The sequence below is a fragment of the Symsagittifera roscoffensis genome, chromosome 5 (genome assembly GCF_963678635.1).
Source record: "Symsagittifera roscoffensis chromosome 5, txSymRosc1.1, whole genome shotgun sequence".
NCBI lineage: Eukaryota > Metazoa > Xenacoelomorpha > Acoela > Convolutidae > Symsagittifera > Symsagittifera roscoffensis.
Window position 1 is genome coordinate 32,289,192 of NC_087066.1, and position 14,349 is coordinate 32,303,540.

Genomic DNA, 14,349 nt, shown 5'->3' on the forward strand with positions numbered 1-14,349 from the left:
AGAAGCAACACGTCTCAGCAATCTCAGTGTCTCATTGTCCAGTTGAGATCCACTGCCTGCACAGACTGTCCTCAGATTGTGTGCTGCTTTGAACTTCTCTATTCTACTATCATGTATTTTAGAGTCCACCTCATCCAGCTGCGAGCTCGCCTCTTCCGTGTAATTACGCTGGAAATAAAGGTATTACCAAATTTGATTTTTTCAAATAAGCTTTAATGCACCACATTTGAGCCATTCTAAACCAAGAGAACATCCACTCCCTCTACTTAAAGGATAAAATCTTTATTCAAACTAAGTTTATGTCCCATTTTTAAAGGGTTTGCAACTAAACATTAGCTACCCCAATGTTTTCAATGTCTATCTAATGGCAATTCACAAATTATCTAGCATCTATTGGGCTGCGGATTCTTTCAAGTTGGCAGCAGCAGTGCTTATATCTTTCCAGTTTATTTTCAAATTACAATACTTTATTTACCTTTTTTGTAAATTTAAACTTTTGATAAGAAACAAGAATACGTTTTTATTGCATAAAATTGTTTTAAAAAATGAACAAAATTACACAATCCGGGTAACTTCTAAATTTTGTGCATAAACATGTCATTTTTTCAGATTCTGTTAAAATCATACAAAAAATATATATTGCTATCTGGAAAATAAACAAATCTTGCAATCTGGGAACTTTAATTGGACTATTTCGAGATGGATATTTTGAGTCTGACTCTTGCAAGATTTAGACCTCAAAAAAACAATTTTGTGAGGTTTCCAAGTTTTCTGCAAAAAAATGTTTACTTTGTATGATTTAATTAAACTAAGCTGTTCTCTGCTCGAACAAAAAAAAAACAGTTAAGACAAGGGTTTGGTTGCGCACAAAACTCGAAACATGCCTCGAGCACGGTCGAAACATGACGATTTTCAGTCGAGCACAGTCGAAAACACCTCAGGCACAGCCAAATTTTATTAAAATCTGGTCAAATACGGTTAAAAAAACCTCCAGCACGGTTAAAGTATAGCTCGAGCACGGTGAAAACATAACTCGAGCACGATTGGAAAATATTTTGAGTATGATATTTTTTTAGGTCGACCGATTTGGTTTTCTGAGCTCTACCAAATTACTATAAAGACCCTATATGCAGGCGTTTTAGGCACTTTTTGGGAAGGAGTTACAAGGAACTTTTTGGAAAGTTTTGACCAAAAAATCGCTTTTTTTTCGGCGCGCGCTCCCCCATCAAACTTGGTAAATTTTGGCGCCAAAGGCGCCTTTAAAAAATTTTATTGTCAGCCAGCCAAAAAAGGATAACTCAAACTAGTACAAAGGTAGGCCCTTTGGGTCGGCAGGGGGTCGAATTCCAGAGAAATGGGCGTCCACCCTTCCCCCTAAATCCGCAGGTGAGTACGACCAAAACATGTCTCCAGCACGGTCCACAGATACATCGAGCACGGTCGCAACACACCTGCAGCCCGGCCAGAAAAAAGTTCGAGCACCGTCGAGACATACCTGGTGCACGGGCGAGAGAAGCCTCGAGTGAGCAGATTGAAAAAGAAATTTTGTCGGAATTTTTGTTTGCAAACCTGCGTAACAGATGCAAACAGAAAATCAAGGATAGCTGTTTACTGTGCAATTATCATAGAATGTTCCAATCATGGTCTTTATAAACTACATGCAATTTTTTGTCCGAGCTGTATGTTGAATGTGCATCTAGCTAGATTCCAAAAAGCAGTCATTCCCGCACTGGAGTTCAATGCAAAAAATAATCGATTCTATTGTCATTTTATAGTCAGTATCTATGAAGTTACAAAAATAATTGATTATAATCCATAAAAAATGGATCATAATCCATTATTTTTTGTATCAAAATAATCCATTATAATCGATTATGATCCAATAAATATGGATTATAATTCTGATAATTTTTTACCCCCTCCTTGTTTACCCCCCCCCCCCCTCTTTACCCCCCCCCCCCCTCTTTAACCCCCCCCCCCCGTTTTCCTCCCTGCTTTTTATTGTAGTTATTTATTGGTAGACTTTGTGGGAGGGGGGTTTGGACTTTGTGATTTATTCCACCCCCACCCACCAAAAAACTAACCCTCCTCAATTTACCCCCCCCCCGCCCATCTTAGTTTACCCCCCCCCCCCCGTTTGCTGAGCGTCGGGTCGGGGGCGATTTGGGGGGAGGGTAACCTGAACGTCTGAGTCTACTCCCTCCCCCGTCTCCGTTCAAAATGGTAAGCAAAATGGGGTGGGGGGGGGGGGTTAACTGTAAACTTGGGGGGGGGTTGACAATAAACTTTAATTCGAGTAGGTTTAGATTGCGAGCAGGCCGTGAATAACGTAGAAATGTTGCAAATGTTTTGCAAAAAAATGTATAGACTATAATTCGTTATAATCATTTATAATGGATTTTAAATGGATTAGAATCCATTATAATTGATTTTAATGGATTGTTTTTTACAAAAAAAATCAACTCTAATGACAATATAATCAATTTCGTGGTCTAAATTTGCCACAATAATGGATTATAATGACAACATTTTAGACAACAATTTTCCATTATAATTGATTAGTTCGGTTCGGGTTGGAGTCTGCACAAAAAAGAGTCACCGTGATAACAGAATTTTAGAAAACAAACAAAACAGTTCAAGCCAAATAAAAATTAAAATAAACTCTAGTAATCACTGCTCTGAAAATTATAACATAGCCAATCGGAGATTGAAAAAGAGTAATGAACGCAAGTAAACATTAAAAACACACCGACATTATTGAAAAAATCTCAACTTTCAATTTTCAAAAAAAATGGATGCTCTCTGAATTTCTAGAACAGTTTTATTATTGGCGCCATTTTCACGTTCGTATTTGGAGAGTGCTATTTACGTCACTTTCAGTAGATGAATTTCAATTGAACTCAAAAAGTGCATTATACTTAAGAGCATCAAACTTTTTTCTGAAAAAAAAACAAACAAAAAACAGCAAGACCTATATAAGAGTCTTCACTATGTTCATTACTATTAAAAAGACTATTTGTGTACTAACCTTATAAATTCTAGTCAAATTTCAAGCTTTGTCAGTGTTTTTTTTTTGCTTTTTTGTAAGAGTTTTTATTGCATTGAAGCTAAGTTTTTATCAAAAAATGCCTAACTGGTGAAAAAGGTTCAAATCTTGCTTGGGTCAAGCACATTTTTTGGCAAGGAAATTAAAACATACATCAAAAGCTGATGAAAGATGTCTGGCTTGAGATGAGCACAGTCAAGCGGATGTTTGGTGGAAAGGAGTGAACATACCCGAAATTGATGGAGACAGACAAAACGATGCAAATTTTTGTCCAGTTGGTCAAAACACAACTTAAGCAACTTGACCTATCGTTGATTTTCTTCACGCATATTTAACTACCAAAAATAAAAGCCAAATGAAGTCCTTTTCCCTCGCAACTCTTTTGATTTTGCAGCTGCTTCAACTAAGATTCGAATTTGAGAAGTGATTTATGGAAAATCGGTCTAAATAAATCTACATTTCACATTGTTCACCGCGGGGAGCGGATGTAGTGAACGAAAAATTTGATTAACTGTATTGTATTGCCTATAACTGATTCTCTGGAAAACAGCAGAATTTTAAGAAAAAAAAATCTAGCAAGTTCTGCCCTGGTCCAAAGCGACCAGGTACACTTGTTTTTCTAACCATTTAAAAAGGGGAAGAACTTTGTATTGGTCTTTTAAGTTTTTTTCTTTCATCATCGGAATGGATCGAGTGGTAAATTATATTAAAAGCATTTGAGCCGTGATTCTAACGGTATTTAAATTAATTGAAATTTTTTTCTCAGTGTTGAGAAGAACCTATTTGAAATTTGTGAGATTTCGTCTAGTTTTGGGCAAAAAAAAACGCAATCAAATAATTCATTATATGGAAACTTACATTTGTAAAAACTTTATGCTAGAAAACTTGATTTTACTATAAAAGAAAATAGTCTATGATGTTTAATGGAGAGCTTAAATGGCAAAAAGAAAATTTAAATACTATGCAAAAAACTGGGGAAAAATTTGATTTTTTCGTTCATGTTTTTGTTTGCTATTTATTTTTCCGAGACAAAAAAGTTGTCAATCATGCCTAATTCACTTATTTTTACGCTTTGTATAATCTCAAAACACGCGGATATTAAACACCGATACTTATTTGACGAGACGAGTTTTTCTCTTTTTTTGTAGAAACGGTCGGAACATTCTGTCTTACTTGCACAGCAACCGAGTATAATTTTTTTGATTAGTATTTGATAAAGATAAACTTCAAAAATTGAGACCGTGGTCTTATGTGCCGGTCCTAATTTTAATTTTCATAGTCCAATCAGATTAGATTAAGACCAAAGTATCATAGGTCCGACGCGGGTCAGAGTCCCAAACAAAGTCTGAGCATAGTCCTAAGCAAAGTCTGAACATAAGCAAAGCCTGAGCATGCACCGAAGAAAACAATTAATTCAACTAGAAACACTTAGAAAAATGCCTGTAATTTTCAGAAAAATTTTCCACAAAAAACATTTTGTGTAACTTCAAATTTCAAGTTGCAAACAAAATTAATTCGCGCAACAAAAATTGTTCTTAACAGAAAAGCAATCAATAGAAAAAATTTAAGGACTTACTAGTACATCAGTGGACAAAATTAAGCGCAAATTTAGGTTTTTCATCTCTAAAGTGCCCGTTTTCAAGGATGACATTGGAAAAGTTTCACTGAGAATTCAAACAAAAACTTCCCACAGACGAAGAGAAAATGATCAGAGCTGCCCTATTTGAAGTTATCAAAATTTGGTTATAAAGACTTGCTAGTTTTTTTTCTGGGTCTAAAAATGCCATTATTTACGATATGCAATGATCTGTTCAAAGCGCGTGAAATTGTAAGAAACAGCACAGTTTAGTAAAGTTGTCACACTGAACAATTTAATTATATTGCTTAGAACATGTTTCTCACCATGCTAACAACGTTTTTTCTCCATTTTTTTTAAAGTTCGCACCGATGCAAAATTTACAACATATGGTAAAAACTGATGTCTAATTTGGTAAGTCTAATTTAAAATGAAGATGAGGAAATCTGGCGTTTTCAGACCCGGATTGCATTGGTAAGTCATTGGAACCAAGCATTCATAGTTCCATAGAGAGTAGCTCTGATCATTTGCTCTTAGTCTATGTAAATATTTTACTGAATATAGAAGGAAATGTTGTTCAAAGTGGACATTGAAAATGGGCATTTTAGAAAGTAAAACCCTGAATTTGCTCAAAAATTTGTCCACTAATGAAATAGATAGGCAACATCTTTATATTGCATCCAGAAATTTCGAACACATTTCGAAGTGAACACATTTCGAATTGCAATGTAAGCTGTTGATTATTTGGCTGATTGTTCTTAAAAAGTGTTACAAATATTGAACCAGTGTTTCAAATTTTCTAAAGTTTTTCAAATATAGCAAAAATTGCACTAGTTGTTCAAATATGACACCCAAATATACTGAACACGTGCATTTCATTTCTTTTCTAATTTTGATTTTTCTAGGAAAGACATTTCGGCTCTTTTCCAGTTCCCCCCTTTCAAAATACCGAGTTTTAAATTTGTTTTACGTGTTATTACGACTAAATGCGTGATGTTACGCTGTAAAGTATGACGAACCAATCTGTTCTGAATTGTTGATTTGTTCACCACGCCAATTTTCATTGCATTGTGAGAAGGTTAAATAGACTTTTCAAAAATAAATTTGAAAGGGGGACTGGAAAAGAGCCGATATTGCTCCAGTGTTTCAAATATTGCACTAGTTTTTTCAAATATTGCACTCGTTTTTCAGATATGGCACGGGAACTTGCTGAACACGAGTGTTTCATAGAAAAGTTTTTGAGTTTTAATTTGGTTGCTTTGTTTTTTTTCTCAGTTATAGTCCTATAAAAAGTCTCCACATATTTCCAAGCAAAATTAAGTAATTGTAGAGAAAGCATATAGTATACTTGATGATAGTCGTATATGATAGTCTTGCCTGAATCTGCCAAGATAAGTTTGCTGTGGCAACATCCGAACTGAAGCTGCATTTCTCCACCTGATCCAGAAATTCGATCACGGCTGACTCACACTCTGCTCCGCTAGAGGGCTTATAGTCAAGATATTTTTTGAACTTGCATGTCGAGCTAGCAGCCAGTGTTTTTAATGATTGGGTGGACAGTGACATACATAAGCATGTTAGAAGGTAAAGTAAAAACAATTGTTGAATTATTCTCATGCTTCTAGGAATTAAGGATTTAAAAGAGTTGGTGATCTGGTTTCAAACTTCAAATAGACATTTATGATATGGTGCTATCCCATAAATTCAATACCAAACGGGCTCTTATTTGAAAGTTTGTTGCTGAAAGTAAAATAAATCGTGTAACTTTTCTGAATTAACATTTTATTTGTTTTAATTGTGCAGTCAGAAGTCACAGTATGTCTCGGATATGTCTCGGTTTAATTTTCAACGTACGAATCAGGAAGAAAAAATCAATCTAAGTTTATTGTCTGCCACATTTTATTGACTTGAAATTCAATTGTATCCGAAATGAAGGTTTAAATTCAAAATTAGAAGAAAAAAAAACAAATGAGACCAAAGAAAATTCGACCCTCTTTCGATCGATATATTTGAACTTGAAACCAAAAACATTTTCTGAAACTTTGTTTGACTAAACATAGGTTTGCGCACGTGACACACTTTGTAAAACTGAATAAAAATAAATGACCAAAAATCTCAACTCTTCCTCATCAGTAAACAAATTGATTGATTTGAGTTCTTGTTCACTTTGACTTTTTAAGGAAGAGGAAATTATAGTCATTTCCTCAGTATAAAAACAAAATTTAAGGGAAATTTAGTGGCAATGAGCAGAAGACTCTTGAAAAACGGCGTTGATTTTTTTAAGTTAAGGTTTTCGCAATTTGCAGAGGATCTATGAAAAACTATCAGAAGTTAGAGGTCAAGTGAGACATTGTCATTGCCGTGGCAGTGAATCTCAAAGTTAACGTTTTGCCACCATGCTAAGTGCCTCTGCTACAATTAAGTTAACAATTTTTTTTGGAAATAATGAACCCACAACGTCACATGTTAACGATGGTCGAATCAATTAACCAATGAAAACATGTACAAACTGGAGCAATCAAAACCTATCACAAAAATCAGAAAAGATAAAGGCTGCAAATCCAAAGCGAAAAAAAAACAACCGCTGGCACAAAGATTGTACTCTAGTTATTTTTTTTTCAATTTACGATTCCGGTTGTTAATGTGAGGAAAAAGGGACATTGGCTTCAGTTGGACATCAAAGGAAAAAATCACCGATTGTTGTCCAAGCAGCAGAGAATATAAAATTTAAAAGAAACGGAAAAAAATTGTGAAAAACAATTATAACGTTTTTCTTCTTTTTTACTGGTTTTTCTGTATTTTTCAAGGAGGGGGAAGAATAACTTTAAAATTTAAGTTAATTAGAAGTAATAATTGCTAATGTGGTATGAATGTGATTGTAGAATAATTAAATTAATTGAGAGTTCTATCTCTCAACGTGTCATTCATAAATTCCACGTGAAAAACGAAAAAACTCCTACCAGTTTTTCTTAGAATTGAGACTTTTTCAGCATCCCAATGTAAAACTCATAGGGTTTTAATATGACACTTTATTTGACCTCCTACAAGATTTCTCTGGCATTAAAATTGAGCATAAAAATCATATCTTCCACATAGTTTCTTCTCATTTCATAAAAACAGTGGGAACAAAAAAATAATTAACTTTTTCAATTTTCTATTGCTTTTTTGAACGTCAAACTTAACGTCATTTTCAGCATGAAGTTATTTAACGGGAAAATTTGTCGGAGAAACTTAAGTGTAGGCTTTTTCTCAACACTGCTGTATAATTTTGCAGTTGGAATCACGGTTAAATCAACTTTAGTTTGATAGCCGTGTAGATATCTGTTTACCTGTTTGTCAATCAAATTGGTTTTGAAATGTTTTCAAAAAACCGAGTGCAAAACTTCAACAGACCAGTGCAAAACTACAGCGTGCAAGAGTTTCTAAAATTGAAATCATGTTCAAAAACGCTAAAATTTAGAAGAAAATCTACTGCAAGGGGGCTAACCGCATGACAGAATGTGCCAATCCAAATTTTTCAAAAAACTTTTTCAAAGCATTTTCAAGTTTTTTGAAACCAATTTTTTTGACACTGACAAAGTTTTCACTTAAATTATTATTGTTATTTGAATCACGACTGTAAGGTGTTCATTATAATGTATCACTTGACCTATTCCGATAACTATTTCTCTGGCATTAAACGTTTATAAAAACAGAGGGAACAATAAACTAATTGTCCTTTAAAATATTTTATTGCTTTTTTGAACGTCAAACCCAACGTCATTTTCCAGCATGAATTTATCTAGCGGGGAAAATTGTCGGAAAACTTAAGTTCATGCTTTTTCTCAACACTGCTTTATAATTTTGCAGTTGGAACCACGGATCACAAGTCTTCGAAGAATAACTTTAAAGTTTAAGTTAATTAGAAGTAATAATTGTTGATATGGTATAAATGTAATTGTAGAAAAATTAAATTGATTGAGAGTTCTATCTCTCAACCTGTCATTTTACTGCAAGCTTATGTTATTGCAGTAAAATTTTTGGGCTTAAAAAAAAGCTCCGCCAGGTTCAACTTTCTATAATAAGCCTACTCGCTTGCTGTTTTTGCTCAAAATCAGACAAGAATACCAAAAATCTAAACCAATTTTTCTCGACACTGACACAAAATTTTCACTTAATTTATTATTGTTATTCAAATCACGACTGTAAGGTGTTCATTTTAATGTATCACTTGACCTATTCCGATAACTATTTCTTTGGCCTTAAATTTTCATAAAAAAGTGGGAACAAAAAACTAATTATCCTTTAAAATAATTTATTGCTTTTTTGAACGTCAAACCCAACGTCATTTTCCAGCATGAATTTATCTAACGGGGAAAAATTGTAGAAAATTTTAAGTTAAGGCTTTTTCTCAACACTGCTTTATAATTTTGCAGTTGGAAACACGGATCACAAATCTTCGTAAGCTTATGTTATTGCAGTAAAATTTTTGGGCTTGAAAAAAAGCTCCGCCAGGTTCAACTTTCTATAATAAGCCTGTTCGCTTGCTATTTTTGCTCGAAATCAGACAAGAATACCAAAAGTGTAAACCAATTTTTCTCGACACTGACAAAATTTTCACTTAGGTTATTATTGTTATTCAAATCACGAGTGTAAGGTGTTCATTTTTATGTTTTACTTGACCCGTTTCAATAACTGTTTGTGGTACCAAATTTTGCGTGGAAAAAGGCAAAAAACTAAAGCTTATCACACCCGACTACAAAGTTCTTCCCCATAATCATTGGTCGGAATAAAAAGTTGAAGAGACGTAAACGTTTTTAACTTGTTAGTGGGAAAAACTCTAATAGAAAAAAAGTTTGTTTCAATTATCAGCCATGAAGGAATTCATTAGGTCTTAACGGGTCTTTCAATTATCAGTCAAGTATAGTTCAATCAAATCTTAAGTATCAACTGGTCTCCTATATCAACTTTTTTAATTTAGTTTTTTAAAATCTCTATTTATCTTCCCAGAGATAATCTTTTGATCCGCTTTTGATAATTATAATGAATCAGGAAATGCTTCATCTTAACAAAAAGGCGGTTCATAATTTTCTACACATAAAATCATAGGAATGTAATCATAATACATTTTCATACAGTTCTTTTAAATTTTAAATATGATAGGTTTTTAAAAGATCGAATTGTTAAAGTTTAAAAATCGAATTTCGTTTAATTTTTTGAAAATAAAGCCGGGGTAGTGACCGCGATTTAAAAGATTTAACCAAAAAAATCAAGCTTTGTAAGTAAAACCTCAAACCTAATGAAATTGTTTTAACTTAATTAAAAATTATATTTGCTTGATTTTATAAATACGTTTAATAAATTCTTAGCAGCTTATTCATATTTAATAAAAATGCGCTATGTCCACCACACGCTATTCAAGCTTTCCAACCAAAAAACTCAAACATAATGAAATTATAGTTTTAATTAAAAATTGTATTTGTTTAATTTTATAAAACTTTTTAAGAAGTTGTTAACAGCTTATTTAATGAAATAAAATTTAGCACTTGCCCCCAGACTGAATAGTTGTATTATTTGATTTGCTGGGGGCTACAATGAGAAAAACACGGTATGTCCACCCACACGCTATGCTAGGTATAAAATGTTTCTGAACTCAATTTAATAACAGAAAAGAAGCGGAGCTTCGCAATACTATCAATATTAAAAAAAAAACAGTATTAAGAAGAAAATGATAGAAAAAAAGTAATGTTTCACAAAAAATAAGCTGAAAAATTCATATCTTTGTTTAGGAGGGCTTTCATAAATGGCCTCTAAAACAGTGAAAACCAATGGACGATCGTCATTTTAGGTGAAAAAACTTGAGTTGACTCTCGTTAAGCCGATAACAAAACTCTAATCATGAAAAATTTTAAGCTATAAAAAGTTTAAAATCAAAATTTTTAAGACCTATCCCTCCTGAAAAAAGCAAAAACGTTTAAAAGTTCGCCCATGAAACTACGCAATACACACCAACAAAACCCTTCAAAACGTAAACCTAATGCGTTTAAGGAAAAAAAGTTCAGAGTTGGTAAAGTTCAAACTACAGAACAATTTTCAATTTTAATTAAAAATTTGGGCCCAGCTAAAAGTGTAGGTACCTGTTTGATGACTTTTATTTTAAAAAAGTTCTTACTGATGTCGGATTTAAACGTTGTTCAAAAATTTTAGAAACTCAAAACCTTAGTTTTACTAAAATATGGGATTAACTGCTATTGTAGGGGAAAAATTTATTACATGTTCATACAAATGAACTCAAAACCAAGTTCGGCAGAGAAATGGACATTTCCTGCAACATGTTCTTTCGACCAGCCTGTAACAGCAAAACCACTTATACCGGGTAGATTTATTAAACCTGTGTTTGCAATTAAACTCTCATATTTTTGAGGTAGATTGGCAAAAGTTTTAAAAACGGCGAATACGTCAGATTGTTGACACCTTTCCAAGGTTCAAACTGGTTTTTTTTTTGCAAAAATTAAGTAGTCCACGTTTCTGCAGGAAAAAATTTCCCTAGTTTGTTCAGAGTATTTACTATTTGCATATTTGTTAAGGAATTATTAAAGATGTCAAAAAGAGTCCGAAATACGGTATCAACACTTATTAAATTTGACTTTTTCGGGTGTTGTTCTTTTTTTCTTACAATTCCGTAATTCAGTCCGTCATTGAATCCAGCTTAATTTTCCCTTAAGCAATTGAAAACAACCAATTTTCTAGAAACGTGCATAAATGCAATACAAAGGACGGTTAAGAATGGAAAAACCAGGTGAATCAAAAACTATCTGAAAATCTGCTAAAATTTTGAGTAATCCAAAACGTGTCGGTTTGAAAATATCTGGCTGCTATCAAAATGTGGTAAAACAACTTTGTTGAGATTAAATATTCCATTCTATTGCTGGACAGTACATGCAAGTAGCCCGGAATGTCCCGATAAAAACTCTAAAAAAACAGTTCTTGTTTCAATTTAATGTCGTTGTTTTTGTATATGGTTTGCTGAAAGGATCTAAGCGAAATCCTACAATTTAAATATATTCTGTAGTCTCAGTAGAAAAAGAATTGTGATGAACAAACTTCTACAATAAATGATAAGATAATTTAAAAAATTCTTCAATTCAAAATTATTTGAAAAAAAGGTTTCATATTTTTTTTGCCGAAAGTTTTATGAAATTTTATAACTTTTTATTCCCAAATATGCACTCGGAAATCTTTGTTAAATTATGTTAGCAATGTTAGCAAATCTTTGTTAGATTATGTTAGCAATGTAAAACTCAAAGTTTTAATCCAGTCAATTAATCTAGTTAATTTTTCTCTTATCCAATTGAAAACAACCAATTTTCCCAGAAAATGAGCATAAATAAAATATATAAAAGACGGTTAAAAATGGACAAACCTGGCGAAGTGAAAACTATTAAAAATTCTGTTTCAATCTTGAATTATTTAAAACGTGTCTAAGAGAATTAGCTAAAAGAAGTTTGAAAACATCTGGCTGCTATAAAAACAATTTGGTTGCAACTGAACTTTTCATTCTATAGCAGGACAGTGCATGCGTTTTTTTAACGCATAACGTTTTTCTTGCTGGATATTTGGGCTAGTCTATAAAAAAAATTTCAAGTTGTCATTTAAAAACAAAGGTGTGCAATCACAGTGTTGATGTGTGCAATCACATTGATCACAGTGTGCAATCACATTGATCTTAGTTCTATGTAAATCACTGCTTTTCTGCGCTATACTTTTTCTTTTAATTTCATTTTGACAAACTGAATCTGCGACTTGCTTTTCCTTTGAATTCAAATTGACAGTGCCTTATTGATATCAACTCAAAAAATTTTTACCATCTAAGCTAATACCAACAAAGTTTTTAAAAAGTGAAGCAATCTGTAATCACTTTTATATTGCTAGTCAAAGACCCTCGCATAAACAACTTTTGGTAGCCAAATTTTCAGCTTATCCATAATTTTTAACTATTGTATGAAGAGTTTTTTTTCTTAATTTTTTGTTTATTTTTCCAGCATTTATGGCAGTTTTTGCAATTTGATCGAAAAACAACGTTCGTTATAATTATTCGATTTTTTTATCATATTTGATCATTGTAACAGTATTTTCCTCAAACTTGAAACAAAAACTAAAAAAACATCAAGAAAATAGTAAAATTTTGAAAATAATAGATGAACTATCAAACAACAGTTTGTCTTAGTCACAGCCTAAATTGTCATCCTAGTTTCAAAAACAAGATGTTATTCATATTTCAGCTCGTAAAATACTCGATATGTCAAACAAACTTAATTTTTTTCAAAAAAAATGGGCGTAGTCGATTTTGCAGGGGCTCTTTCCACAACCCGCTATTTCAATTGAACCCAAAATTCCAGATTTGGGAGGAGAATTTTTGAAATTTCAAAAAACTAGTAATAACTTGAAATTTTTTTGGTTGAAACAAAAAGGGCGTAGCCGCTCGCGCGATGGAGCTTCCCAAAACCGGTTCTATCAATTGAACCCAACAACTCAACCTTGGGAGATTGGTTTTTGAAAAAATGAAAAACAAATATGGTTTAAAATGTTCATTACAAAATAAAAGTGTGCAATCACAGTGTTGAAGAGAACTTGAAAGCGTCTTTTCTTAAAACCATTAATTCAATATTAATTCTATATAAATCACTGCTTTTCTGTGCCAACTTTTTTTTCAAAAAATAAATATAGAAATCAAGTTTCGAACCAAAAAGTTAGCCAAGTTTTTTTGTTATTTGTACTTCTATAAATGATGGGCAAAATTTGCGATAACATATGAACATATGAAGTTGAACTAAATTTTACGTGAAATTTTTGCCAAAGGATTGATAGCTAACATTTTTTTTTAGCTGTGCAGTCTACAAAATAATTTTTTTTTCAAAAATAGAAGCCGTTTATTTCTTGCGCCCTTAAGAATTAGGGGGAGTCATTTTACCTAACTTTCCCCTCAATGAACTCATATTGAACTCAATTTTTTTTTACCCAAGTGCACTCAAAAATCAAAAATGCATCACTGTATGAACGCATCAAAAAAAATGCATCAAAAAATGCATCAACTGTTAGAGCGTAGTTACTAACACAGAGGTGAAGCTGCGCCTCGTAAGCACTAGCAAACACACGACAAAAACAGCTTTCTAAAGAGAAATAGGAAAAACTAGAAATAAGCCTCGAATTAGTCAAGCTTTGCTATGTACTTGCTTCAAACCTGCGACCTAGAAAATTAGGGTCTCACGCGCTGCCCTTCCGGCCACGAACACTTAACAATCGCCGAACACTAGTTACAAAGAAAGCATCTAGATATGCTAATAAATCGCCCAACACTAGCGAGAACAAGACAAAATACAGCTCCAGAAAGTGCAATAAGAGAAAAACACAAGCGAGAACAGAACAAAAGCAGCTAAGGAAAATGCAATAAGAGAAAAAAAGAGATGAGTCTCGAACTAGCGAAAATTGAAAGCTTCGAAAATACTAGCGTGAGCAAGACAAAAAGCATTTCCAGGGAAAATTAGAAAAAAGCCGCGAATTAGCGAAAAATCGGCAAGGTCTAGGATTCAATCTACGACCTACTGCAATCAAGAGATTTTGAGTCTCACACACTAACGACTCAGCCATTCACGCGCGTAAGCGCCGGCAAAGACTACTGCACAACAGCAAAGCCAAACAGCAAAAGTGGCACCAATTACAAATAGACCCAAATTTGTAAGTATTAATT

General features: G+C 33.1%; 2 protein-coding genes across 4 annotated transcripts in view; one reads left to right on the top strand and one right to left on the bottom strand.

The window, feature by feature from the left end:
* LOC134845820 (angiotensin-converting enzyme-like) overlaps positions 1-9,506 on the bottom strand; it is a gene marked incomplete in the record, with an annotated part of 13,174 nt that extends 3,668 nt beyond the window's left edge. The window contains 3 exon segments of the mRNA XM_063862901.1: positions 1-168; positions 6,000-6,286; positions 9,354-9,506. Coding sequence (XP_063718971.1) covers positions 1-168; positions 6,000-6,239 — 408 coding nt within the window.
* The window catches only part of LOC134846947 (WD repeat-containing protein 49-like), a 232,270-nt gene that overhangs the window by 141,589 nt on the left and 76,332 nt on the right, over positions 1-14,349 (top strand). Inside the window, exon 1 of one of the 3 annotated variants that reach the window (XM_063864389.1) lies at positions 11,233-11,243. The exons of the other annotated variants lie outside the window; for them this stretch is intronic. The gene's annotated coding sequence lies outside the window, so the exon portion shown is untranslated. Of the gene's footprint in view, positions 1-11,232; positions 11,244-14,349 lie in introns of those variants that run through there. 3 annotated transcript variants of the gene reach the window in all.